General features: G+C 41.0%; 1 protein-coding gene across 6 annotated transcripts in view; it reads right to left on the bottom strand.

Annotated features, from left to right (window-relative positions):
- Window positions 1-3,043: 3,043 nt before the first annotated feature.
- The window catches only part of LOC143715086 (voltage-gated potassium channel subunit beta-3), an 84,782-nt gene continuing 62,650 nt past the window's right edge, over window positions 3,044-25,175 (bottom strand). For 4 of the 6 annotated variants that reach the window (XM_077206718.1, XM_077206720.1, XM_077206721.1 and 1 more), the window contains 10 exons: window positions 11,779-11,823; window positions 11,461-11,505; window positions 10,743-10,786; window positions 10,575-10,661; window positions 10,390-10,475; window positions 7,855-7,975; window positions 7,209-7,303; window positions 6,936-7,056; window positions 6,629-6,717; window positions 3,044-5,489 (listed from right to left, as the gene is read on the bottom strand). In XM_077206718.1, the coding sequence (XP_077062833.1) occupies window positions 5,400-5,489; window positions 6,629-6,717; window positions 6,936-7,056; window positions 7,209-7,303; window positions 7,855-7,975; window positions 10,390-10,475; window positions 10,575-10,661; window positions 10,743-10,786; window positions 11,461-11,505; window positions 11,779-11,823 (823 nt within the window). In that variant the 3' untranslated portion in view covers window positions 3,044-5,399. Of the gene's footprint in view, window positions 5,490-6,628; window positions 6,718-6,935; window positions 7,057-7,208; window positions 7,304-7,854; window positions 7,976-10,389; window positions 10,476-10,574; window positions 10,787-11,460; window positions 11,506-11,778; window positions 11,824-25,175 lie in introns of all 6 variants that reach the window. The other 2 variants (XM_077206716.1, XM_077206717.1) reach the window with 1 other exon arrangement.

Here is a 25,175-nt window from a genome sequence, read left to right as displayed (position 1 = left end):
ATGGCTGAAAAAAGGTCAGCGGTGAACAAGTTTAAGACACTTTCATGTTTTATTTTACGACATAAAATACATCAATATTACCCCACTTGTGATTTTTTTAAGCTGTTACTTGTCTTGAAAAAGACGGTCGCTAACAAGTGTCTAAATGTGAGTCCAGATAAAAAACTTTTTTTAAAATTTTTTTGATAAAAACTAAAGCTTAATGGTGGTGACGTTGAAGTCATGTGACCGTAGCGTAGTTCGTTTAAAGCCTAGCTTTAGCTTTTTACTTCTGGCGTTTGAATTTAGGCTTCAAAATTCATAAAAGTTGTGTTCATCTGTGAAAATGATCTTGATGGACAAAACGTGCAAGTATCTTAAACTTTTATTGATCACAGAGTTTATTTTTTTTTGCGATAATCCAAAAGCATTTGGGAAAACCCTATTGGGGTTTATCGAGGGAACCAGTGTAAGGCTAACTTTCAGGTTGGCCTACACATTTTCATCATTCCTGTAGCTTTATTTTTACTTTATGCAAATGAAGAGCGACTTTTGGGTCAGTGTCAGTGAATGCCTGCTAAAGTCTGTGTGATTTCAGCAATCCTATACGATCATTACAAATCACACTGTACGACATGCATCTAATAAACTTGTGTACGACATGTATGTAGACCGTACGATGATGACACGTATTGAATCGTATGGGCTATGACGCAAGTTAGTAGAGAAGAATAAAAGGTTATCAGCATGAGCTAGGGGTGAACAAATAAAGCAAGTCAAGATGAACTGCACTTCGGCATCAAAGGAGGAACCGAAAGAGGAGAATATGGACGCGGTCATGGCTAGGGAAACGAGGTCTGCTTGCCATGGCAATTTTGCAAATGGCGCTTGAGGAAAGTAGATTTAAGTTTTAGCGCCATGTCGCGTTGATCAATAGGCCTATACCATTTCATGTTGCATTTATATTGGCTAGTCAGTAGATGTAGACAGTGGCAACAGCCGTTTTTGAACCTCTCTCATTGTGCAAAGAAGAACCACCGTTTAGGAACCGCGACGACAGAAATCGCCACGATTGGTCATCTTTCGTCTGGGACAGCCCAAAATCATAAAGTGAGTACCGGGCATAAGGCCATGTTCAGACTGCAAGCAAAAATTCTATTTTTTGCATATCCAGATGGGTTTTTGAAAGTCTGAAAAAAAAAAAAATGAAATTGGATTTTTTTCAAATCTGATTAAAAGCACATGGAGGTGGATTTGAAATGCGATACCAATCAGATTTTTACAGATGTGTCTCAGTCTGGACACTCTGGCTGCTCAAATCAGATTTCAAACTCTGCATCCCTATGTCTGGACACACTTGCATCCCAATAGTGTGGACTGCCTGAACAGATCTGATCTGAGAAGAAATCAGATTTGCCTGCAGTCTGAAGCCGCTGGCAGTGTGAACGCAGCGTAAAGCTTAGCTGAAAGTAGCAGAAAGCACATTGAGCATTGCACGTAGAGCTTTCCAATAAAATTTCAAACAACAGAAAAATAAAAAAACAAGATTGTAAGTGTAACAAATACAGAATCTTGCTGGCTTGGGTCTGGTTTCTCAAATGCAACGCATATTACTCATATTAAAAGATTGCAAAACTGATCTCAGTTCAATATAAAGGGTTTCTGTCTGTGCCTGTTTTTTGTGCTGAACTAAATGTTTTTTGTCATTTTGTTTTGACTGGGTACAATGGAAGTTTGTTTCTGCCACCGAATAAAAAAGGTAATTACGACTTTTAACTCACAATTCTGACTTTCTCCGAATGCTTAAGCCAGAATTGTGAGTAATAAGCTCGCAAGTGCAAGGGAAAAGTCTGAACTGTGTAAAAAAGTTGCAGTCAACTTTCGAAAATGCAAATTTGTATCTCATAATTCAGACTTTTTTTCTCGCAATTCCCAGTTTATCTCTCAAACTTCTGACAAATTGCAAGTTATAATCTCTAAAGTGCGGAAAAAAAAAGGTCAGAAATGTGAGATATAAACTTACAATTGCGAGATACAAAGTCAGAATTGCAAGATAAAAAGTCGCAATTAAATTGATTTTTTATTCTGTTGCAGAAACAAGCTTCCATGGGGTTCGGCAACATGCTGTCAATTACAACAGAAAATAGTTGGAGCTTATGATTTAGTTTGCGATTTTAAAAATGCAATTGCGTTTTTACAGTAATGCACTCGCAATAGTGGAAGTGTATGGGGCAAGGCATTGTACTATGGTAAATGTTGAAATACATACCAATTTGAAAGTGTAACGACAAGACTTGACAAGACTAATGCGCGAAAATCACTTCTCTGTGCAAAGTATCTGATTTTTCAGCTGAGCTTCATTTTAGCTTTAAAACTTGTGGTGCATTTGCCCCCAGATGTCATTTCAAATGCATTACGGTAAAGAACATTTTTATTTTTACAAGCTGAGATCAGTCCAAATGATTTTCTGTGGTAACTGACAGTACACCATGCGACGAGTTTTGGGTTATGGAATCATTTTGGTTCTGAGGCACTGCGCATTGTGATTGTTGGACATTAACAATAGATATTTAATCTAGCAAATCTGTGTCTTTCTCTCTGAAATAATGGAATGACACATACACGTTAAAAGTGAAGACCTTCGCTTTTCATTGTCACTGACGCAGCTTGTATTTGTCAAACACACAAAGAAATACTAGCACAGTTCTCTGGTCATGTTAACCTATGACCCTTCATGACTAATTGTGAACTATGACCTTTAAATTATGACTCAGTCCACTTAGTGCAAAGGATGCTGACCGCTCAAGCCAAGCCCCACATATGATGCCTTGCAAAAGTATTCAGACCAGGAACCAAGTTTTAAATTAGGATGAATTACAAATCCTGCATATAAAGGTGAAGTGTGTATCTTCTGCAACACCAAACAGAAAAACAGATTTGCAAAAATAACAGTCCCTGCTGTATCCAGCCCAGTCATACTTCTCAAACACGTATGTGAGAGAAATGGAACAAGAAAATAAAATGTAGGGTAGGACTTGTTTTTGTTGTGGGAATTGATTTGATGTTTTGATGGATGTGGTTTGCTATTGGTGGATCTCATGTGAGTGACACTCGAGCCAGTAAACACTAGAGAATGTTACTACTTTCTTTTTATCAGGACTTTAACAGTGATCAAATGATCAGTTTAACAGTCAAATGATGTTTGGATTAAAAATTAGATTTTCAGTTATTAGCTTTATTTTTATTTTATTTTTTTTAGATTTTCCAACTAGCTTAGGCAAACGCTGTTGCTACAACCCATTCTCATGGCAGTTTCTAACTTTTGTTGCAAATTTGTGGCTAATTCTTATGAATTCATTCATGTTTTCATACGATCTGCTTACTCCCCACTGATGGTTAGGTTTAGGGGTGGGGTGGGGTTAGGGATCATGCTTATGATTTTTCTAAAAAAACAACAATAGCAATAGTAATTCTGACTAAAAGACTTTTAAACAAGTGAATTGGTGAAGGTCTGAAAATGTTTGCAAGGTACCGTATACACACTCACACGCCCCTCCCCTAACTGCATGGATTCTCTTAAAGGGACAGGTGCACTGTTGTAAACACAAGGAGAGATGGAAAGGAGGGAAATGGAGGAAGACTTGTGATGTGTCCAAACAGCTGTTTGCAGTTGCTGCGTGTTGTTCCCGTCACACGGCGGAGTCTTTGCCACGCTCTCCTGCACCGCGAAAAATGTGACAGGCAGCGAATGGGGACAGGCACCTCAGAAACTGCTTCGCTTGCATCAAGTCCATTTTTACGAGTCACTCAGGTGGAACACCAGCAACCGAGAGTTAGATCGAAAGAGTCACTGCATGCACACAAACACACACACACACACTCGCTCATACTTTCTTCAACACATATCTGCACATCCAGGCCCACAAGGAATCTGCGGAGAGTTCTGGCAGGATTCATAAACTGCTTCACATCGTTCGCCCCGCACATCTTGGTTTAATAAATATTTGATAATGCTTCCAGCTGCCAATAATAATATAGCACTCTTAGCTTCCTTGAACTCATTTGTCACAAAAGTGTACCTGGACCACAAAACCAAGGTCAATTTTTGGAAATTGAGATTTATACATCATCTGAAAGCTGAATAAATAGGCTTTCCATTGATTTATGGTTTGTTAGGATATGACAATATGTGGCAGAGATACAACTATTTAAAAATCTGGAAACTGAGGGTGCAAACAAATCTAAACATTGAGAAAATCGCCTTTAAAGTTGTCCATTTATGTTCGCGCTTTTGTTGCATCCACTCACAAAAATAATTTTTTATATAAATATTTACGGTAGGAAATTTACAAAATATCTTCATGAAACATGATCTTTACTTAATATTCTACTGATTTTTGGAATCAGGAAAAATCAATAATTTTGACCCATACAATGTATTGTTGGCTATTGCCACAAATACACCCGTGCGACTTGTCAGAATTGCAAGGGTTGGACGGTTTTTTCAAAAAACAGGGTTTTGTGATCCAGGGTCACATTTTATCACTTTGATCCATTGTACAGAATTCCGTAGTGGAAACTGTGGAATTCTGCAGTGGAAACTGGAATTCTGTAGTGGAATTCTGCAGTGGAAACTGGAATTCTGTAGTGGAAACTGGAATTCTGTAGTGGAAACTGGAATTCTGCAGTGGAAAATGTGGAATTCTGCAGTGGAAACTGGAATTCTGTAGTGGAATTCTGCAGTGGAAACTGGAATTCTGTAGTGGAAACTGGAATTCTGTAGTGGAAACTGGAATTCTGCAGTGGAAAATGTGGAATTCTGCAGTGGAAACTGGAATTCTGCAATGGAAACTCGAATTCTGCAGTGGAAACTGGAATTCTGTAGTGGAAACTGTGGAATTCTGCAGTGGAAACTGGAATTCTGCAGTGGAAACTGGAATTCTGCAGTGGAAACTGGAATTCTGCAGTGGAAACTGTGGAATTCTGCAGTGGAAACTGTGGAATTCTGCAGTGGAAACTGGAATTCTGCAGTGGAAACTGCAAGAAAATACAGATTCTGTCTGGGCCTGCTGATAAAGAAGATTTGTGACACTCTCATTCACCTCCTTCAATCGGCAGTACTTCCTCCTGAAGAATGAAACTTCAGTCTCTCCGAATAAAGAAATGAAAAAGTTGTTGTTCGTGGCATTTCTGTGATGACAGCCATGTCCATGTTTAATTGATAGGTTATGTTGGGATATTTGAGTAGGGTTACAGAGAGTGGTGTGGTATCGGTGTGGGCTGGAAGCATGTTGCAGAAGGCATGCAGGTGTTGTAATATACGGGAGAGCAGAAAAGCAATGGTAGGCCGTGTTCCGTCTTTCCCCCCTTGCTTTCTTTGTCTTTTCAGGCTGCACATGTTCATGTCATCTCTAGTTCTCTCACGCACGGGACTCTTTCTTGGAGTGAGGCTTGTTGCCCAGGAGAGCATCCATCTCACTCACAGTCTGAGGCGTCATTTGAGATAGCACCTGAAGAGAATATGCAAATAATGTTATTAGGTAAGGCTGAGTCTCATTGATCAAAAGTGTCTTTTGAACTCTCTAATCAATCATCGAGGAAATGTATCACAGTTTCCACAGAAATATCAGGCAAAACTAATATTTTCAGCATGGGTAATAATAAGAAATGTTTCTTGAACATCAAATCAGAATAGTAGAACCCTTGTGAAAAAGAAGTACACTTTAGCACTTTATTTATTTATGTAAATAATATACTTCAAAAGAATAAACTCAAGTGTGAATTGAATGTAACGCCTTCTGACATTGAATTGGATGTTATTTACAATTAAATTAAAATATATTATAGTTTACATTTATATTAAATGCAATTAGTTGAACTTAAGAGTTTTTTTACCCACTTTAGTAGAGCTTAAGTTCATCTTCATATGTAATTTCATAATTGTCTTTGAAATATGGTTAAAGTGTACTGATAAGCATTCATGTTAAACCAAAATATACTTTAATGTAATTTCTATTGAAACATGAATGTCATGTATTTATATATATATATATTTATGATAAGGTTTTAAATTAGTACATTTAAAAAATATTTACAAATAACACGCTACAGTTAAAATCATAATCCAGTACTTTACATTTTTAGTACTTTATGTTAGTCGACACGTAAAAATAAGTGTACTTCTTTAAAGCACCACAAAAGACTTAAATTTTAATTTTACGTTATTATAAAACTACTTAAGTGTGTTAATAAACATACAGTAGTCATGAATGTGAACTTTTATTTAATCAATATTATATCACCTGCAACTAAGTATAGATTTGTTTTTTATTTACTTAAGATTTTAAGTGCACTACAAGTACACATGTACTGTAATACAACTAAGCACACTTCTTTTTTCACAGGGGAATGATTTCTGAAGGATAATTTGACTGAAGACTTTAGTAATTACAATTATACTGTAAACATTCCTTCCTTGACCTTCTTTCAAAACACATTTTAAAAAAACTTTTGAGCGGTAGTGTGTATGAGTGTGTGTGTGTGTGTGTGTGTGTGTGTGTGTGTGTGTGTGTGTGTGTGTGTGTGTGTGTGTGTGTGTGTGTGTGTGTGTGTGTGTGTGTGTGTGAGTGTGTGTGTGTGTGTTTATTACCCGCAGGGCTCCGAGGTTCTCAATAAGCTGGTCTGTATTGGAGACACCAAGAAGTACAGAACTAACCCCTTCACTGCGCAAACACCACGCTGAGTGAGAGATTTCACAATATGTAGACAACTGTAGACAAGCACCTTTTTTTATTAAAGACATTTGAATGAACAAACCGTTTGATGACCGTCTGATACATATCGCATGTAAAAATAGCAAGCACTTTCTCAGTCTGGCATGCTCTAATAACTGGTTGATGATTCTTGGCCCGAATAATCCTGAAAGTCGATCAGCACCAATAGTGAGAGACACTCACCAATGGCGAGTTGAGCAGCCGTGCAGCCCAGCCTGTCGGCCACCAGGTGGAGCTCTTTGATTTTTGCAAGCTGTCTGCGCCCTTCTTCACTGTGCACTCGCTCCTTTAGCCACTGATAACCCTAATGCACAATCAAACATTGAGACCATTAAGTACAGGGATATAATATCAATGTCACTGCATTAGATGACAAAATATCAAATCAAATGACAATGAGAAATTGAAAAGAGGGAGGAGAGAATATCTACTGCTGACAAACTCTTCATGACTCACTTTCATTGCGGCTCTTGAACAGTCTGGAACGCCATCGCTGTATTTTCCTGTGATCAGCCCACATGCGAGAGGAGACCAGGTCATCGCTCCAACGCCTGACATGACATGTGACAGTCACAAGACATGGAGTTTGAGTTGACATCCGTCCTAATTAAACCTCAAATCCAACAATTAAAGTAATTATTTTAAAAATGTTCATAATTTAAGAAGTTGGGCATCACAAGTTGCATTTGCGTCATAGTACTGTGGTATGAACTACTTCTTCAGTACATTTTGTCCTTCAGCTCAGCTATTTTCATGCTGGAACGTGGGGTTAGTGTCATTAAACGGTCCTTGCGAAATAAAATATACCTAACAAAATATATTTTTATAGCATAAAACGTTTAAAAAACAAAAAAATATTTCATTATATCGTGGTAACTGCTTCATCAGTGACTGAGCTCTTAATAGCGTGAAAAAGACTTAAGACTTGCAAAGCGTGCTAATATACAGTAGAGTGATCAGTCATGACTACGGCCCATGGCACGTTGCATACTACATGTAGTCTACAATCTGAGCCACTTCCATTTGGTTTAATGGCACATTTTTTGGTTTAATAACACATTTGGTATAATGAATGATTTGAAGGTAACTCTTGTGGACTGACCGATCTTGTGGTAGAGCTCTGGCAGCTGCACCTCCACTTTATCCCTCTGGAAATAGTGATACTCGGCCTGCTCGCATACTGGGGGGATTAAGTTAAACTGCCTCGCTACGGAGTATGCCTCCTAAACACAAACACACACAGAAAACAAGAACAGGTTAGACAGTCCTTTCTGTGGCCGAGATGCTAACAACCAGTGTTGTATACAGCAGGAGTAAACTGTTTAGGAGTAAATAAAAGAAGTGACACAACAAATTTAAAGGTACACTATGTAACTTTTTTTTGGTTAAAAATCAACAAAATTTAAATAATGCATCAATTCGTCATCAATCCTACTTCCAGAGGAGAGTCTGCTGGCAAAAAGAGAACGCGACAGAGATCGTAATAAAACAAGAATCAACATCGCCTTGGCTTTTCGTGGATGGCAAGAACTAAGAAAACTGAAATGCGGAGATTGCGTTTGTTTTTTAAGGTATTTTATTAAACAGATAAATTACCAGATATCTCTCTCTAACAGAGTTGATTGTAAAGCATCATCTATTGTGAAGGGTCATTTCATTACGGTTGTTGTAACGCTGTGCTGGAATTTATTCTCGAGGAAGTAGCGTGTGTATTAATGGGTAAAGCCACAGTAACGTCTTTAGCTAGTCAGCTTGAGATCCTTTCCATATAAACTGGTTAAATCTCTTAAGCCTATAGTGAATGTTTTAAGAGAAGCAGCATAACTATATTCATCCGCACAGTCATGCAGAGCCGACGCACAGCCAAAACAATGTTCTTCCACAAAATACATGCAGTTTTGTTTTTTAACCCCTAGAGCGCAAAAGTTACACAGTGTAGCTTTAATCAAATGTTATATTGTGTGACAGTAGTTCATTTATATTCATAATAGTGTCGTGTTTCCAGTAACAGTATACTTTTTTCAGTGAGTAGAAGTGTCACAACCAAATGTTACATTGCTGTTAATAATCAAACACATTCTCCTACATGTTTTTTTCAAAAGTTGTGTTTGAAAGTCCAATGGACCCGGTAAATCGAACAGTTTAGTTTAAAGGGTAACTAAACCCCTGGTCAAGGCCTGACTCCACCCACTGGCAATATTTGAAAAATGCTGGAAAAGTGGGCAGAGCCCAGCGGAGATAGAGGGAACGAACCGAGGGCGGGGCTGAGCGGGGGGGCGTGCACCTGAGACCCGCAGTGACAGCTGCTATCAAACTAGCTAAAATGGAGTGACGCAAGTAGCTTTGCAACAGAGCGGTCATTTGAAGTCGAGAACTTTTCCCCCACCTTCACCTGAAGTGGAGGAGGGTGAATTGTCTGTGGACACCAGCTCAAACTGCGGTCTTGACTCCCGCATCGCGATCGGCATCCGATTATTCTTATATTCAGTCATTTTAAGGTAATTTTTTCCAGGATTATTATTACTATTACGTTCAATATATTTTGCTGCTATGTGAAAAAAATAATCAGCAAATCGCGCCGGGCGCGTTTGTCGACACCAGAGGATTAACTTTAGCCTAATAAGAAGGAACATAAATTGTGATTAAAAATATATGCTCACTCACATCATGACGCCGCTGCAGTGGTGGAGTTCATGCAGGTATGAAGAGCAGCGTTTGGCACCGCTAGCTGTGTGGAGAAGCCCATTTCCACCTCCATTGCGTTGGAGAAGCAATCCCACGTAAAATGCAGGTTGCACACTGGAGCGATAGGCGAGATTAACTACCTAGGCTACACGAAATAATCTAAATAACTATATAAATGCTATGCTAACTAGATGCTAATATATACAGTATCTATCCTGATCGTTTTCAATACTTGTAATTCCAACTCCTGACTCGCTACAGTAGTTTTGACAGAACCAGATGGTTTTATACCAGGGGCTGCCAAGAGCGTGGTGAGCTCGCACCAAGGGCGTGACAGAGTGACGTCAGAGAGTATTCTACGTCAGAGAGTACCCCTACTGCAGGAGCTTTCCGTTTAACCTGAAGAGGGCAGCACTCAGACGTTTTTACACCATATATTTGAAAATTAAAACACTTTATACCCAAATGTCAAAAAATGTACTCGAATCAATGAACAGCATTTATGAAGCTCCATTCTTAAAGATAAGTAGGCTAACTAAAAAGTTGTTTTAGTGTTTAGTTACCCTTTAAAAAAAAAAAAAACATTTTGAGTTCCTGAATCTTCTTATTCATAGTGAAATTTTTTGGCAAATGTAGTTTCATCATGTAATATATAAATATGTTTGTTCAAGTTGCAGATGCATGTAATATAATTGAGAAACATAGAAATAAAATTATAAATGATATTGCTGGATAGCCTTTTATTTAAAATGCCATTATGCCCTTGGGTCTTGGTAGCTTGTAGTGTAACAAGCTTTCTCAAAAGAGTAGCTTGACTACAGCTGAACCACTATAAATTACCCAACACTGGTAAACACTTATTTCATTACAATGGTAAGTTGTTATATTATGAAGAACAGATGGTATGCTTATGGAATGAACGTTTGGTATATTGCGGGGCGATAGATCCTACCATGATCTCCATGGCGCTCCAGCGTGACGTGCCCCAGTACATGGCCATACCCTGGTTTATAACAAATGTCATCGCACGTACTACCTCTGAAAGAACATACACACAACAGTGCTCGTGATAAGCGATATAGCATAAATGATTCATTCATAACACATGCCATAAAAGATGTAAAAGGGAAGATAGACCTTCCATGGGGCTGTTGACATCGTTTCGGTTGGCAAAGACAATATCCACGTAATCCAGCTGTAGTCTAGACAGGGAACCTCTGAGACCTGTAGACACATCACCATCACTGTCTCTCCGCTTAATCGTTATCGTCATAATCCAGAGAGGTGGGATGAGCAGCACTTTACCTTCTATGATGTGTTTTCTAGACAGGCCTCTCTCTGTCTCTGCCCTGAGGATTATGAATGCAGATGTCAGAGAGGAGAAGATATGGACTACAATATATTCACTGAGTATTAGCATGCTGGAACATGGAGTACACAAAGTTAATATTGAATGACTTACATTTTAAACACAATATCTTAATTGTACACTTATATAATTCTATATATTATATATATATATATAGAATTAACAATTAATAAATGTAAAAAAAGTATGTGAACAATTTTACAGATATTTATATATATATTAGTGCTGTCGTTTTTTATATAATGTGTATCTATCTATATATTTATATATACATATATGTATGTGTGTGTATAATATATGCATAATATACATATACACACATATAGAGTATATATATCTATATATGTATATGTACACACATATTATATAAACACAAACCTTTATTTTAGATGCGATTAATCGTGATTAATCGTTTTGACAGCACTAACACACATACACACACACACACACACACACACACACACACACACACACACACACACACACACACACACATATATATATATATATATATATATATATATATATATAATATCTGCAAAATATAAATGTAATTTGTATATTACTTTTTGTTTATATGTTCATTTTGACACTATTCTGATTATTGAATATTCATGTTAATCTATAAGATTGTAGAACTGAACAGATACTCACTGTCCTCCCCAGTAGATTTTAGTCGTTACTACATAACTGGACCGTCTGAAACAGATTTTTTTGGGGGGGGGGGGGGAATGGTGGTTATTATAGTGAGATCAAACCTAATCCTGTCCTATAATTTTGTTCCACTGAATCCAGATAACACCCGCATTTACTCTGAACTCAACCTGACTAAACCCGGAGCACAGGAAGAAATAAAAGATAAAATGTAAAAACTTTTTCCATGATTACTGTCTGAGAAGAAGAATATGTACACTCAAACTGATTGGCCACAAAATTCATCAAAAATGAGAAGCATAAGAATAAACAAGTCACCTCCAGCCTTTCTTCTTAATGATGTTGCCGAGAGTAATTTCAGCCCTGCAGAAAAAGGAGGACACAAAATCTGAAAACCTATTTTTATTATTATTATTTCTACACTTGAAAAAAATATCTAAACATCCGAACCAAAACTGCTTAAATATATTACAATGGTCATATAATTTTTTTAATTATATTATATTATATTATATTGTATTGTATTGTATTGTATTATATTATATTATATTACTATATTATATTATATTACTATAATATATTATATTATACTTATATTATATTATATTATATTATATTTCTTATTCTCCATAAAACTAATTTCAGTATATTAGTGTGTATTTATACTGTAAGTGATACTGTAAGATGAAAAAGAATGTGGGAAAGACTGAGAATGAAAGAAATGAGAGAGGGGCAACAACATGACAGCGAGAACAAGAGGAGAGTGCTGAAGAGAATGTGCATAGAAACAGAGACTGAGAGCGAAGGATTCGTAAATGCCTTTTGGCAAGAGAAGCCATGAGCACACATTAATCCTGTGCCTCGCTCACACAAGCGCTGTTTAACTGAGGGCCTCGCTAACACAAGCAGCGCTATTGCTATTTCTTATGCTTTGGGTTCAGGATGTGAACAAACTATTAAACTTAAGCATGTAACTTGTTGTCCCACATTGCTTGTGCAAGGAAATGATAGCTTATTAAAGGCAGATAAAAAAAAAGAAGTTTTTATTTCAATAAAACATAGGAAATGTATTGAAAATGAAAGCTTCTAACATGAAATAAGAAGTAAAGGTACAGGTAAACCAGTGACCTTGTGATTACTTTTAGAATTTTGTAATATTCTTCCTTTTGATAAATCTATATTTTGTGTTATTTGTATTGTATCATGTGACTTTGAATAGTTTCATACATGTTTTTGAAGAAGAATAAGGGAGAAAGAAGGGTTGGCGCTAGACAGTCTTTTGAACGTGGAAAAGTGTAAAGTAGTTCTGAGTTTGATCTGTCTTATAATGTAACAAGACAAAGAAAAAGTAAAGCTTTACAAGACAAGTTATGGATTTAAGCGTCAAATCCTTTGTGCAACACCCTTGTGGAAATAGCAGAGAACGAAAAATGGCTTAGATTGCCATTACCCTTGTGAAAAAAGTGTGCTCTTTTGAATTGAGTGTGCACTTAAATATGTATACATAAAAAAACTGCTTGTAGATAATATAATATTGATTAAATAAAAGGCCACTTAAGTGTACTTAAAGAGAGTGCACTTTGTATGTTAAATGTTAAATAAAAAAATCATTCACATTTTAAATCATGTTTTATGTGGTGCTTTAAAGAAGTACACTTATTTTGATGTGTTGACTACATACTAAAGCACATGTAAAGAACTTGACTGCAATTTTAACTTTGTTTTGTTTTAATGTACTACATACTGTATGCGTAAATACAAATTCATTTAAATACATGACATACAAGTTTCAATAGAAATTACATTAAAGTACATTACATTGACCATAAATGCTTGTCAGTACATTCAGCAGTACAGCATTTCAGCTTTATATTTCAAAAACAACAGAAGCAATTATGAAAATATGAAAGTATAAATTTTCCATTTACCATTTTTCCATTTTCCAAATTTTCCAAAACCATTTTCCAACTTAAGTGGGTCAAAAAAAACCTCTTAAGTTCATCTAAATACATTTACTAAAAATGTAATCTATAATATATTTTCATTTAATTTCAATTACCATGCAATAAAGTGTTGAAAACATTACATTCAGTTCACACTTCTTAAAGTCTCCCTGTGGTGAAAATCCAGCTTTTAATGTTGTTTATATGTCTATGTGGTGTTTTTAATATGCTTTAAGACAAACCATGTGTAAATTCATGTCAACACCATTGCTGATTATTTTCTCCTTAAAACTGCAGTGAACCAAAGACAGTCTCAAAAACCCAGTTAGAAATTGCTGGTGTTTCTGACGTCACAAACTACCTTGTAACCAATCAGATCAACGTGTGATCGTCAACGAGTGGATCTCTGAGCTGAGTGAGTGAGTGGAGGCGGGGCTCATTTGCATATTCATAGAACCGCGTATACTAAATGAGGCAAGAGTGTAGAGTTACAATCAAGCTATTTTAAAGCATTCAAGGAAAAAAACATTTAAATATGTCATTTTGGTGATCAAAGATGAGTTTTAAGGGATACAATTATTGACTACAGGGGGACATTAAGTATATTATTTCCGTTATTATTAGTATGAAAAAACTTTTTTACTGTTTTAAAAACTGTTTTTAACTGTTTTAAAAACTTTTGATCTGACTCAGCATGTACATGGGCCCACACATAATCGTGGACACACTCTAGATTTACTTATCAGTAAGGGTCTAAACATTTCATCAATTGTTATTAAGGATGTAGCACTGTCTGATCATTTTTGTATTTTCTTTGATATATTGATCTCTCCTGCCATTGAAGCTAGATCTGTGTCTGTCAAGAAGAGATGCTTAAATGAGAACACTAGTGTACTATTTATGAAGGCTATATCTTTAACACCAAGCATATCTGCTGACTCTGTTGATTTTCTCCTTGATTCTTTTAACTCAAAAGTTCAGAGTGTAATTGATGATATTGCTCCTGTGAAAGTCAAGAAGAAAAGTGGCAGACAAAAAGCACCTTGGAGAAACTCAACAGCAGTGCAAAATATGAAAAGACAATGCAGAAAAGCAGAGCGCATGTGGCGGAAGACAAAACTTGTAGTCCATTATAACATCTACAAAGACAGCATCCATGCTTTCAATAAGGAACTAAGCAAAGCTAGACAGACTTTCTTCTCGAATATTATAAACAGCAATATAAACAACACACGCACTCTTTTTGCTACTGTAGAGAGACTGACAAACCCCCCAAGCCAGATTACCAGTGAAATGCTCTCAGTGAGAAAGTGCAGTGAGTTTGCTTCTTTCTTCTCTGAGAAAATCAATAATATCAGAAAGGTGATCAGCTCATCCTGGAGTTGCGCTGGGGTCAGGCAGATCAGACAACAGGATGAGAAAGTAGCCACTATGTCTGATTTCGAAGAAATTGATGGCAAAATTTTGGAAGAAACCGTACAGCACCTAAAAACATCAACCTGCGCCCTTGACGCACTTCCCACATCTTTTTTCAAAAATGTGTTACACAGCTTAGAAGCAGATCTCCTAGAAGTGGTAAATGCCTCACTTCTCTCTGGGAGTTTTCCGACCTCCCTGAAAACTGCTGTTGTCAAGCCCCTCCTGAAAAAGAGCAATCTGGATAAGACAATATTAAACAACTATAGACCGATCTCAAATCTTCCTTTCATAGGCAAGATCATTGAAAAAGTTGTGTTCAATCAGCTGAAAAAATTCTTAAGCTCGAATGGATACTTTGACCATTTTCAATCTGGTTTCCGACCGCACCACAGTACAGAGACCGCGCTCATAAAAATAATAAATGATATTCGCTTAAATACTGATACAGGCAAATTATCAGTGCTGGTACTACTCGACCTCAGTGCTGCATTTGACACTGTCGATCACAAAATACTTCTTGACAGGCTGGAAAACTGGGTCGGGCTTTCTGGGATAGTCCTAAAATGGTTCAGGTCCTACTTAGGAGGCAGAGGTTATTATGTGAGTATAGGAGACCATAAGTCTGAGTGGACATCCATGACATGCGGAGTCCCGCAAGGCTCAATTCTTGCGCCACTCCTATTCAACCTGTACATGCTCCCAATGAGCCAAATAATGAGAAAGAACCAAATCGCTTACCATAGCGATGCAGACGACACACAGCTCTACTTATCCCTATCGCCTAACGATTACAGCCCCATTGACTCCCTTTGCCAATGCATTGATGAAGTAAACAATTGGATGTGCCAAAACTTTCTTCAGTTAAACAAAGACAAAACTGAAGTCATTGCGTTTGGAAACAAAGATGAAGTTCTCAAGGTGAACGCATACCTTCAGTCTAGGGGTCAAACAACTAAAAATCAAGTCAGGAATCTTGGTGTGTCTCTGGAGTCAGACCTTAGTTTCAGTAGTCATGTCAAAGCAATAACTAAATCAGCATACTATCACCTGAAAAATATTGCAAGAGTTAGATGCTTTGTTTCCAGTCAAGACTTAGAAAAACTTGTGCATGCTTTCATCACCAGTAGGGTGGATTATTGTAATGGACTTCTCACTGGCCTTCCCAAAAAGACCATAAGACAGTTGCAGCTCATACAGAACGCTGCTGCTAGGATTCTGAGCAGAACCAGAAAATATGAACACATCACACCAGTCCTCAGGTCTTTACACTGGCTGCCAGTTACATTTAGGATTGATTTTAAAGTATTATTACTGGTATATAAATCATTCAATGGCCTAAGACCTCAATACATTGCAGATATGCTCACTGAATACAAACCCAACAGATCACTCAGATCATTAGGATCACATCGGCTAGAAATACCAAGGGTTCACTCTAAGCATGGCGAGTCTGCTTTTAGCTACTATGCCAGCCGCAGCTGGAACCAGCTTCCAGAAGAGATCAGATGTGCTCCTACAGTCACATTCAAATCCAGACTCAAAACACATCTGTTTAACTGTGCATTTACTGAATGAGCACTGTGCCACTGTTCGTCCGACTGTTTGCACTGTATTTTATTTTATGTTTTAATTATTCTGATTTCATTTGATTATTTCTGTATTTTATCTTTTATTCTAAACTGTTTTAATTATTCTGATTTCTTTTGATTATTTTAATTTCTTCTATGTAAAGCACTTTGAATTACCATTGTGTATGAAATGTGCTATATAAATAAACTTGCCTTGCCTTGCCTTGCCTTGAAAAAGGGAAAAAAAGTTTCTAAGATGAAATAAAAGGTATGTGTACAGGTAAACCAATGACCTTGTGATTAGATAGGAATGTTCTATCCATGTTTCTTGCATTATTTGCGATACTAATGTCTGAAATTAAACGGTGCCTTGCAGGAGCGAGTTTGGTTCAATTACAGTTCAATTCACTAGATTCTTTTTAAAAACCTATAATGTCAGCACATTCCTGAAATAAGCTGATGTGAAAACAGAAGTGAGTATGTGTGAGCATGTAAGTGGTGATGTAGGTCACCAGAGCCGTGTGCCAGCCAGATGCCCGCTGTACGCAGGACTCTAGAAGCGTGAAATGGAAAGACATGCTTCTTCATGTTGAATGACCCTGCATTTAAATGGGACCTGGCTAGCTGGCTACTGACTAATAGCCATTAATTTTACAGCATTGGCCATTTCAAAACTATTTCTTAAACAGATTAAAAATGTTTAAATCATTAAAAGTGGTGCTTCACAAAAGGGTTGTCAATAAAACTTGGCTGCCTATGCATTTTAATTTTTTTTAAATCGATGCTACCTGGCTAGAGAAAACAGAAAAAAGGCAGTTTCCCTTTTGGCAAATAGCTAGGAAAACTTCAACACCCATAATGCACTGGGCTTATAAGCATTATTGGATGTTGCCATCCAAGGCCACTCCCACCAGTCTGTTATACACTTGACCAGAGTCAAATACCTCCTCGCTTTAGAAGGAAATAGCAAACTTTTAGTCCTAATGGTGTTGACTTGTACTGATCCTTGGTGCAAGAATTTAAATATTAAATGTTTAGCGGGAGTGAGTTATTTCCTGTCAATTCGACTGTCCCTGGGCGGGGATACAAAAAAATGTGAAAGTATAATCTGTAGTTTTGACGAAAGCCCTGGAGCTGTCAAAAGTCATCCAGTGGACTTTTGTTGACAAATAAATGTGAATTTCTCTGTCCACGTGACATGGAGTACAAGTGAACATTGTTTATTTACATATACTACCGACATTGTAACAATACAAAGCGGGTTGAAAAATCAGCAAAGTTACACTTTAATTTTTCAATTATTAAAATGAGTCACAAAAACACACAATGCAGTTGGGTAGTATCTCTGTGGACTTTTTTTTTAATTGGACATTGAGATTTTAGGTTAAAAATTTATATAGCATACTTTAGAAGATTAGATTAGAAAAGATTCAACTTTGTCACTGTGCAGAGAAAATGCACACGCACACACACGCACACACACACACACACACACACACACACGCAAACACACACACGCGCACACACGCAGGCACACACACACACACACACACACACACACACACACACACACACACACACACACACACACACACACACACACACACACACACACACACACACACACACACACACACACACACATCCACACACACATCTATATATATATATATATATATATATATATATATATATATGCATTTATTAAAGTATTGCTGTATATAATTTTTGTTCAAATGCATTTAAGATGCAGATGAAAAGCATTAAAGTGTATATTTGGTCAACATTAATTTACAATTCACAATTTGTAACCAGTCCTACAGTGTATGGATTTTTAAATATTCAATAAATAGCAGGTAAAAAAGCTGCATGCATAATAATTATAAAAGAACTAGCAGTTGGAAAATAGTTTTAGATGGAGTAAAGCACGTCACACTACAGGACATGTGGACTTCTCAGAGATGATTCACGTAATCTACACATGCTGCTCCAAATGACGATGAGAATGTTCGTATAATCCCTCCAATAATCACGAAGATCTAATAACAGCTGTTCAGTTCACACAAGCTTTATTTCAAACTACGGTTATATCACATTATATCAGCACTGTCCAGTCCAGAGCCTCCATCCTGCAAAGTTCAGCTCCAGTCTGCTCCAACACACACGCTTAACTGGGACTGAAGCTAAACCCTCTCTCTCTCTCTCTCTCTCTCTCTCTCTCTCTCTCTCATGTAAAAAGAAACAACCAATCTCTTGGTAAAAAACATACTTAAGAATATAGAATATAATTATGTAAGTGACTTATTCACGATACAGCACTAGCCTCGAGTACCTTATTGCATTTGTAAAACGGTTACCACAAAATACAAATATTAAAGCAAAAAAATATGTATCATTGCAACTTTTATGAAAGAAAATCACTAAAAAGTCTTCCTTCCACTGGAAAAAAAAATAGTCCCTGACCGTGAACAGCAACAGAAGTTACATACATTATTTCACCATTAGATGGCTGCAAAGACTGTCTTTATGAGTGAGTCTATCAGTGGAGAAGACTTTTGAATATTGATTCCTCCTTGAATATTGAAAGGACTGAAACATGTTGTGAACATGGAGAAGCAAGACGCAACTGACAGATGACTAGGGCACGGGAAAACGTCTCGGTTACTAAAATAACCTAGGTTCCCTGAGAGTAGGGAACGAGTATTGCGTAAGTGAGCTGAGAGCCTTAGCTCGCTCATTGGCTGTGTTGCGACGAACTGCACAAACCTATGGAGAGTCGGCTAGGATGCGCAAACCAATCAAGACGCTATGCGCCTGCATTATTATAGCAATATAAGCCCCCATTTCGCCTTATAAATTCAGGTTAAATCGACTGAAGCGATCCCCTGATCAAAGCACAGTAGCACGGCAAGTTACACAATACTCGTTCCCTACTCTCAGGGAACCGAGGTGACGTTAGTAACTGAGACGTTCCTTTCGAGAGGTCTCTTGTATTGCGTAAGTTAGCTTACGCTATGAGAACTCCTTTCAAAACGCTGTGCGTGCTTAAAAACTTCACCTCATACTATAGCCTAGAGCCAAGCGCCCGAGGCTCATAGAAGAGTAAAGTTAAGAGTCCTAATATGGCCAGATCAGCAGGGGGCAGACCGCTCCAAATAGACTCTGAAAGCCCTCACAGGGTAGAGTAGGTTTGCGTCTCTTTCGTCTTCTGACGAAGGAAGAGCTGACAGCGAAATAACCTGCGCTCTGAATGGAGTCGAGAGCAGTTTAGGAACATACCTGTGCCTTGGCTTCAGGATGACTCTGGAGTCGTTGGACCCAAATTCAAGGCAGGAAGCGCTCACTGAGAGTGCTTGCAAATCACCCACTCGCTTGACTGATGCCAGTGCTAGCAAGAGGGCAGTTTTGAGTGGAAGCGGCTTCAGGTCAGCAGACTGAAGTGGCTCGAAAGGGGCCCCTTTCATGGTCTCCAGGACCGTGGAAAGGTCCCAAATAGGTATAGAGGGGGATCGAGGCGGGTTTAGCCTTCTGGTTCCCTTGAGGAAGCACACAACTAGATTGTTTCTTGCCGTGATTGTCCGGCAACGTGAGCGTGAAATGCTGCTATGGCTGCCACAAATACATTGAGCGTGGAGGGGGTGCGACCCGTGTCCAAAAGCTCTTGTAGAAAGGAAAGTACCCTTGTCACTCCACATGATTAGGGGTCCAGTTTCCACGCTGTGCACCAGCTGGAGAACATTGACCATTTTAGACCATAAAGACGCTCTCTCTTCATTAATGGTATTTAGCACCTTATCCGGAGTGTTGAGGGGCCATACATGGAGGGCCCACAGGTCGGGACGGGGATGCCAGAGGAGATGTCTAGGTATGAAAAGGTAAAGGTATACTTTAAACTGGTAAACTGAAGAAAAGGTATACTCTGGCTGGGAGACAGTGCGCTTTTTGAAGCATTGATAATGAGACCTAGGTATTCTAGATGGCTGAGGAGCCAGGATCTGTGAGTTATTAACTACGCCTCCGATTGGGCTATAACCAGCCAATCGTCGAGGTAGTTCAACACTCGCACTCCCCGTTGTCTCAGGGGGGCGAGAGCTGCGTCTATGCACTTCGTAAACGTACGAGGTGCTAGGGATAAACCGAATGGTAGGACTGTGTACTGATAAGCCTGCCCCTCGAGGGCGAATCTCAAGGATGGCCTGTGATGGGGTGCTATCTGAATGTGAAAGTAAGCATTGTGGCGGGGGAGGCGTGGTTCAGCGAGGTCTGCGACGAGAGAGAGAGTGGAGAGACGAGCGGCGGTAAGTGGGTCAAGTGCAAAATGACTGCGTGGGGAGACCGTATAAAAGACAGATGCGAACCAGCGTTCGAGGAGAGAGGGCTGAGGACTCGTGGGAACGTGGAGGAAAGAGGACAAGTTACCGAGTACTTTGAACTGTGAATGAGATTTATGTTGACGTGTGCATGTGGCGCGAGTGTGATCTGAGTTTATTGAATAAAATACCCACGAGCCTCAGCCAGCTGACCCTGGTCTCCTTCCTTCTCACACATCCACGCAAGGGAACTACTACACTGGTGCCGAAACCCGGGAAGGAAGGAGAACGTCGCCGCCAAGATGCAAACTCCGTCAGGAACATCGGGAACGCCATTTGCGGACATCATTACATCGCTCGCGGTTCTGCATCAGGAGAACCACCAACCCCTGCTGGACTTGCGGGCGGATCAGGAAGGTCGATTCCAAGCCATGATGCAAGCCCAGCAGGCGGACCGCGAGCTGTTCCGGAGCTTGCTGGACCGGGAAGTTCGGACGGAAGGGGCTTCCCCCAGCTCCACTCCAGGCGCTCACATGGCACTAATGAAGATGGGTGTCTCTGACGATCCCGAAGCCTTCCTGGACTTGTTTGAAAGAACGGCTGAGGCATGTGAGTGGCCATTGACCAGCTGGCCGGTACGGCTGATACCACTGCTGTCGGGGGAAGCCCAGAAGGCTGCTCAACAACTGCCCGTCCAGAACCTCCTGGTATACGCTGATTTAAAACGAGCCATTCTCCAGAGGGTCGGCCTTAACCCTGAACAACTACGTCAACGTTTCCGTTCACTGGAACTGGCAGAAGTAGGCCGACCCTTTGTCTTGGCGCAGCAGCTCCGGGATTCGTGCCGCAAATGGCTGTTGGCCGGAGGAGGCGACGCCGAGGCCATCATCGGCAAGGTGGTACTGGAACAGTTCGTCTCGCGCTTGCCGAAGAGGACTTCCCAGTGGGTCCAGTGCCACCGGCCGGCGTCGCTAGATCTGGCCATCCAGCTGGCGGAGGATCAACTGGCGGCGTGCTCCGGGGTCGGCGAACCCCTGCCATCTATTTCTCTCTCTCTCTGTCCCCCTGTCTCTCTCTCTCTTCCCATTCCCCTAAGCCCGTTCCTTTTCCCAGGACCCGTTTCACCGGGCCACCGAGGGCACCTCCCCGTTGGAAGGCTGGAGCAGAGGGTCCAGCCGGGTCGCGTGGATCCGTCAGGGGAGGGGGGCCGGGACATCCTGAAGGCTTGACGCGGTGCCTGCGCTCTCCCCACGCCAATTCCTTGACCCGCTTCCTGCCACTAGGGCGGCGGGGAAGCCTGGGCCGGCCTGTTGGCGTTGCGGGGATCCGGGCCATTTCGTGGACCGCTGCCCGGTCATGGAGGTTGGGACATTGGTCCGGATCCCGGACGTCCCACAGGCCGCCCCCGATCAAGCCGGGTTATACCAGATACCTGTGAGTATTAAGGGGGGTACCTATCAGGCCTTGGTGGATTCAGGTTGTAACCAGACCTCCATCCATCAACGCCTGATACAATCCGGGGCATTGGATACGGGCCGCATGGTTAAGGTGAGTTGTGTGCACGGGGATATAGTGGAATACCCCTTAAAGGCCATCACCATTAATTTCAGGGGACAAAATCATTGTGTGGAGGTTGCAGTTAGCCCGCGCCTCCAGCATCCGTTAATTTTGGGAACGAATTGGCCAGCTTTTGAACAATTATTGGGTTGTTTGACAACGGATGCCTCTGGGAAAAAGAAAAGGCGGGGAAGGGGGGCGAGCGCTCAGGTCGGAGAGGCTGTTCCTGGACCCAGCGGAACTGTTTCAGAGGAACCGAGCGGCTTGGCGAGGCTAAACCTCTCCACTCGCGATGACTTTCCCCTGGAACAGTCCCAAGATGAGACGCTCAAACATGCGTTTGAACAGGTCCGTTCCATCGATGGGCAGATCCTCCAACCTGACCGCACGCTCTCCTATCCTTATTTTGCCATTATTAAAGATAGGTTGTATCGGGTGACCCAAGACACTCAGACAAAGGAAGATACAACCCAATTGTTAGTACCACGGGGCCGTCGGGAAATGCTTTTCCAGACGGCACATTGTAATCCGATGGCGGGGCATTTAGGGATGACAGCTACGTTAAGTCGTTTAATGACCCGATTCTTCTGGCGGGGCATTCACGAGAACGTACGCAGGTGGTGCGCGTCGTGTCGTGAATGTCAGTTGGTAAACCAACCGGCCGCCCCAAAAGCGCCGTTGCGCCCTCTACCTCTTGTGCAGTTCCCCTTCGAGAGAATTGGTATGGACCTCATCGGGCCATTAGAACGATCGGCATGGGGACATCGCTTTGCGTTAGTAATAGTAGACTACGCAACGCGATATCCTGAAGCAGTGGCGCTACGCACTATGTCAGCTAAAAGTGTGGCAGACGCCCTGTTTCGTTTAATCTCCCGCGTGGTAATCCCGAAAGAGATTCTCACGGATCAAGGAACCACGTTTATGTCACGCACGTTAAGCGAATTATATGAATTATTGGGCATTAAATCGGTGCGTACCAGCGTCTATCACCCACAAACGGACGGACTGGTTGAACGATTTAATCGCACATTGAAAACAATGATTCGTAAATTCGTACAGGAAGACGCGAAAAATTGGGACAGATGGCTAGAACCCCTCTTATTCGCTGTGCGAGAGGTCCCGCAAGCCTCCACGGGGTTTTCCCCCTTTGAGCTTCTTTTTGGACGTCAGCCCCGTGGGGTGTTAGACGTCCTAAAAGAAACTTGGGAGGACGGACACTCAGATAGCAAAAATGAAATTCAGTATGTCATGGACCTGAGAGCGAAACTCCATACACTGGGACGGCTCTCTATGGAGAATTTGCTTCAGGCTCAGGACAGACAAAGCCGGCTGTATAACAGAGGAACTAAGCTTCGAGAGTTTACACCGGGAGATAAAGTGCTCATTTTACTACTAACCTCCAGCTCCAAATTGTTAGCGAAGTGGCAAGGACCCTTTGAGGTCACACAGCGGATAGGGGATCTCAATTATGCTGTAGTACGAACAGACAGGGGTGATTCACGGCAAATCTACCATCTCAACCTCCTAAAAAAATGGAGTGAGGAGGAGTCAGTGTTGCTTGCGACGGCAGTGAGTGGAGAGGAGGATCTCGGGCCAGAGGCGATCATCAAAGGGAAATCTCTCGCCCTGGCCCCGGGGGGGGGATCACCGCTCGCCCTCGCAGCTCAATGACATCACAAGGTTGCAAAGAGAGTTTCCCGATGTGTTTTCACCCCTGCCTGGTCGTACTAATCTGATCCAGCACCATATTGAGACAGAGCCGGGCGTGGTAGTTTGCGGCCGGCCATACAGATTGCCTGAACACAAAAAAAGAGTGGTTCAGACGGAATTAGAGGCAATGCTGGAGATGGGAGTAATTGAGGAGTCCCACAGTGACTGGGCAAGCCCGATAGTTTTAGTTCCTAAAACGGACGGCTCGGTACGGTTTTGTGTGGACTATCGCAGGGTGAATGCAGTGTCGAAATTCGACGCTTATCCAATGCCGCGGATTGACGAGCTGCTTGATCGGTGGATGTCCAAAGAAAAAACAGCCTTCACCACGCCGTTTGGATTACACCAATTTGTAACACTTCCTTTCAGGTTGTTCAAGGCTCCGGCCACGTTTCAGCGTCTCATGGACAGAATTCTGCGACCCCATGCTCCATATGCCGCTGCATACTTGGATGATATCATCATCTACAGTAATGACTGGCAGCGGCATGTGGAGCATTTAAGGGCCGTCCTCGGGGCGCTGAGACGGGCGGGGCTAACGGCCAACCCGAAGAAGTGTGCAGTTGGGCGGGTGGAGGTAAGGTATCTGGGCTTCCACTTGGGTCATGGACAGGTGCGTCCCCAAATTGACAAGACAGCAACAATTGCAACCTGTCCTAGACCTAAGACCAAAAAGGAGGTGAGGCAGTTCCTGGGGCTGGCGGGATATTACAGAAGGTTTATTCCTGACTATTCGTACCTCACCAGCCCGCTGACTGACCTCACTAAAAAGGAGGTACCAGATGCGGTCCAGTGGACGGAGCAGTGCCAACAGGCTTTTACCAAGGTTAAGGCTGCTCTGTGTGGTGGCCAGCTCCTGCACTCTCCTAATTTCTCTCCCTTTTCTGTTGCAGACTGACGCGTCGGACAGGGGGCTGGGCGCTGTCCTGTCCCAGGAGGTGGAGGGGGAGGACTGCCCGGTGCTGTACATTAGTCGTAAGCTCTCGAAGAGAGAGACTAAGTACAGCACCATAGAGAAGGAGTGTTTGGCCATCAGATGGGCGGTCCTCACCCTGTGCTATTACCTCCTGGGGCGGGAGTTCACCCTCTGTTCGGACCACGCGCCCCTGCAGTGGCTCCACCGCGTGAAGGACACCAATGCGCGGATGACCCGTTGGTATCTAGCGTTACAGCCTTTTTAAGTTCAAGGTGATCCACAGGCCGGGGGT

Source organism: Siphateles boraxobius, unplaced genomic scaffold (assembly GCF_051911475.1).
Source record: "Siphateles boraxobius isolate OS27281-9 unplaced genomic scaffold, OSU_SipBor_1 56, whole genome shotgun sequence".
Taxonomy (NCBI): domain Eukaryota; kingdom Metazoa; phylum Chordata; class Actinopteri; order Cypriniformes; family Leuciscidae; genus Siphateles; species Siphateles boraxobius.
This window is presented reverse-complemented; position numbering and strand designations above follow the sequence as displayed.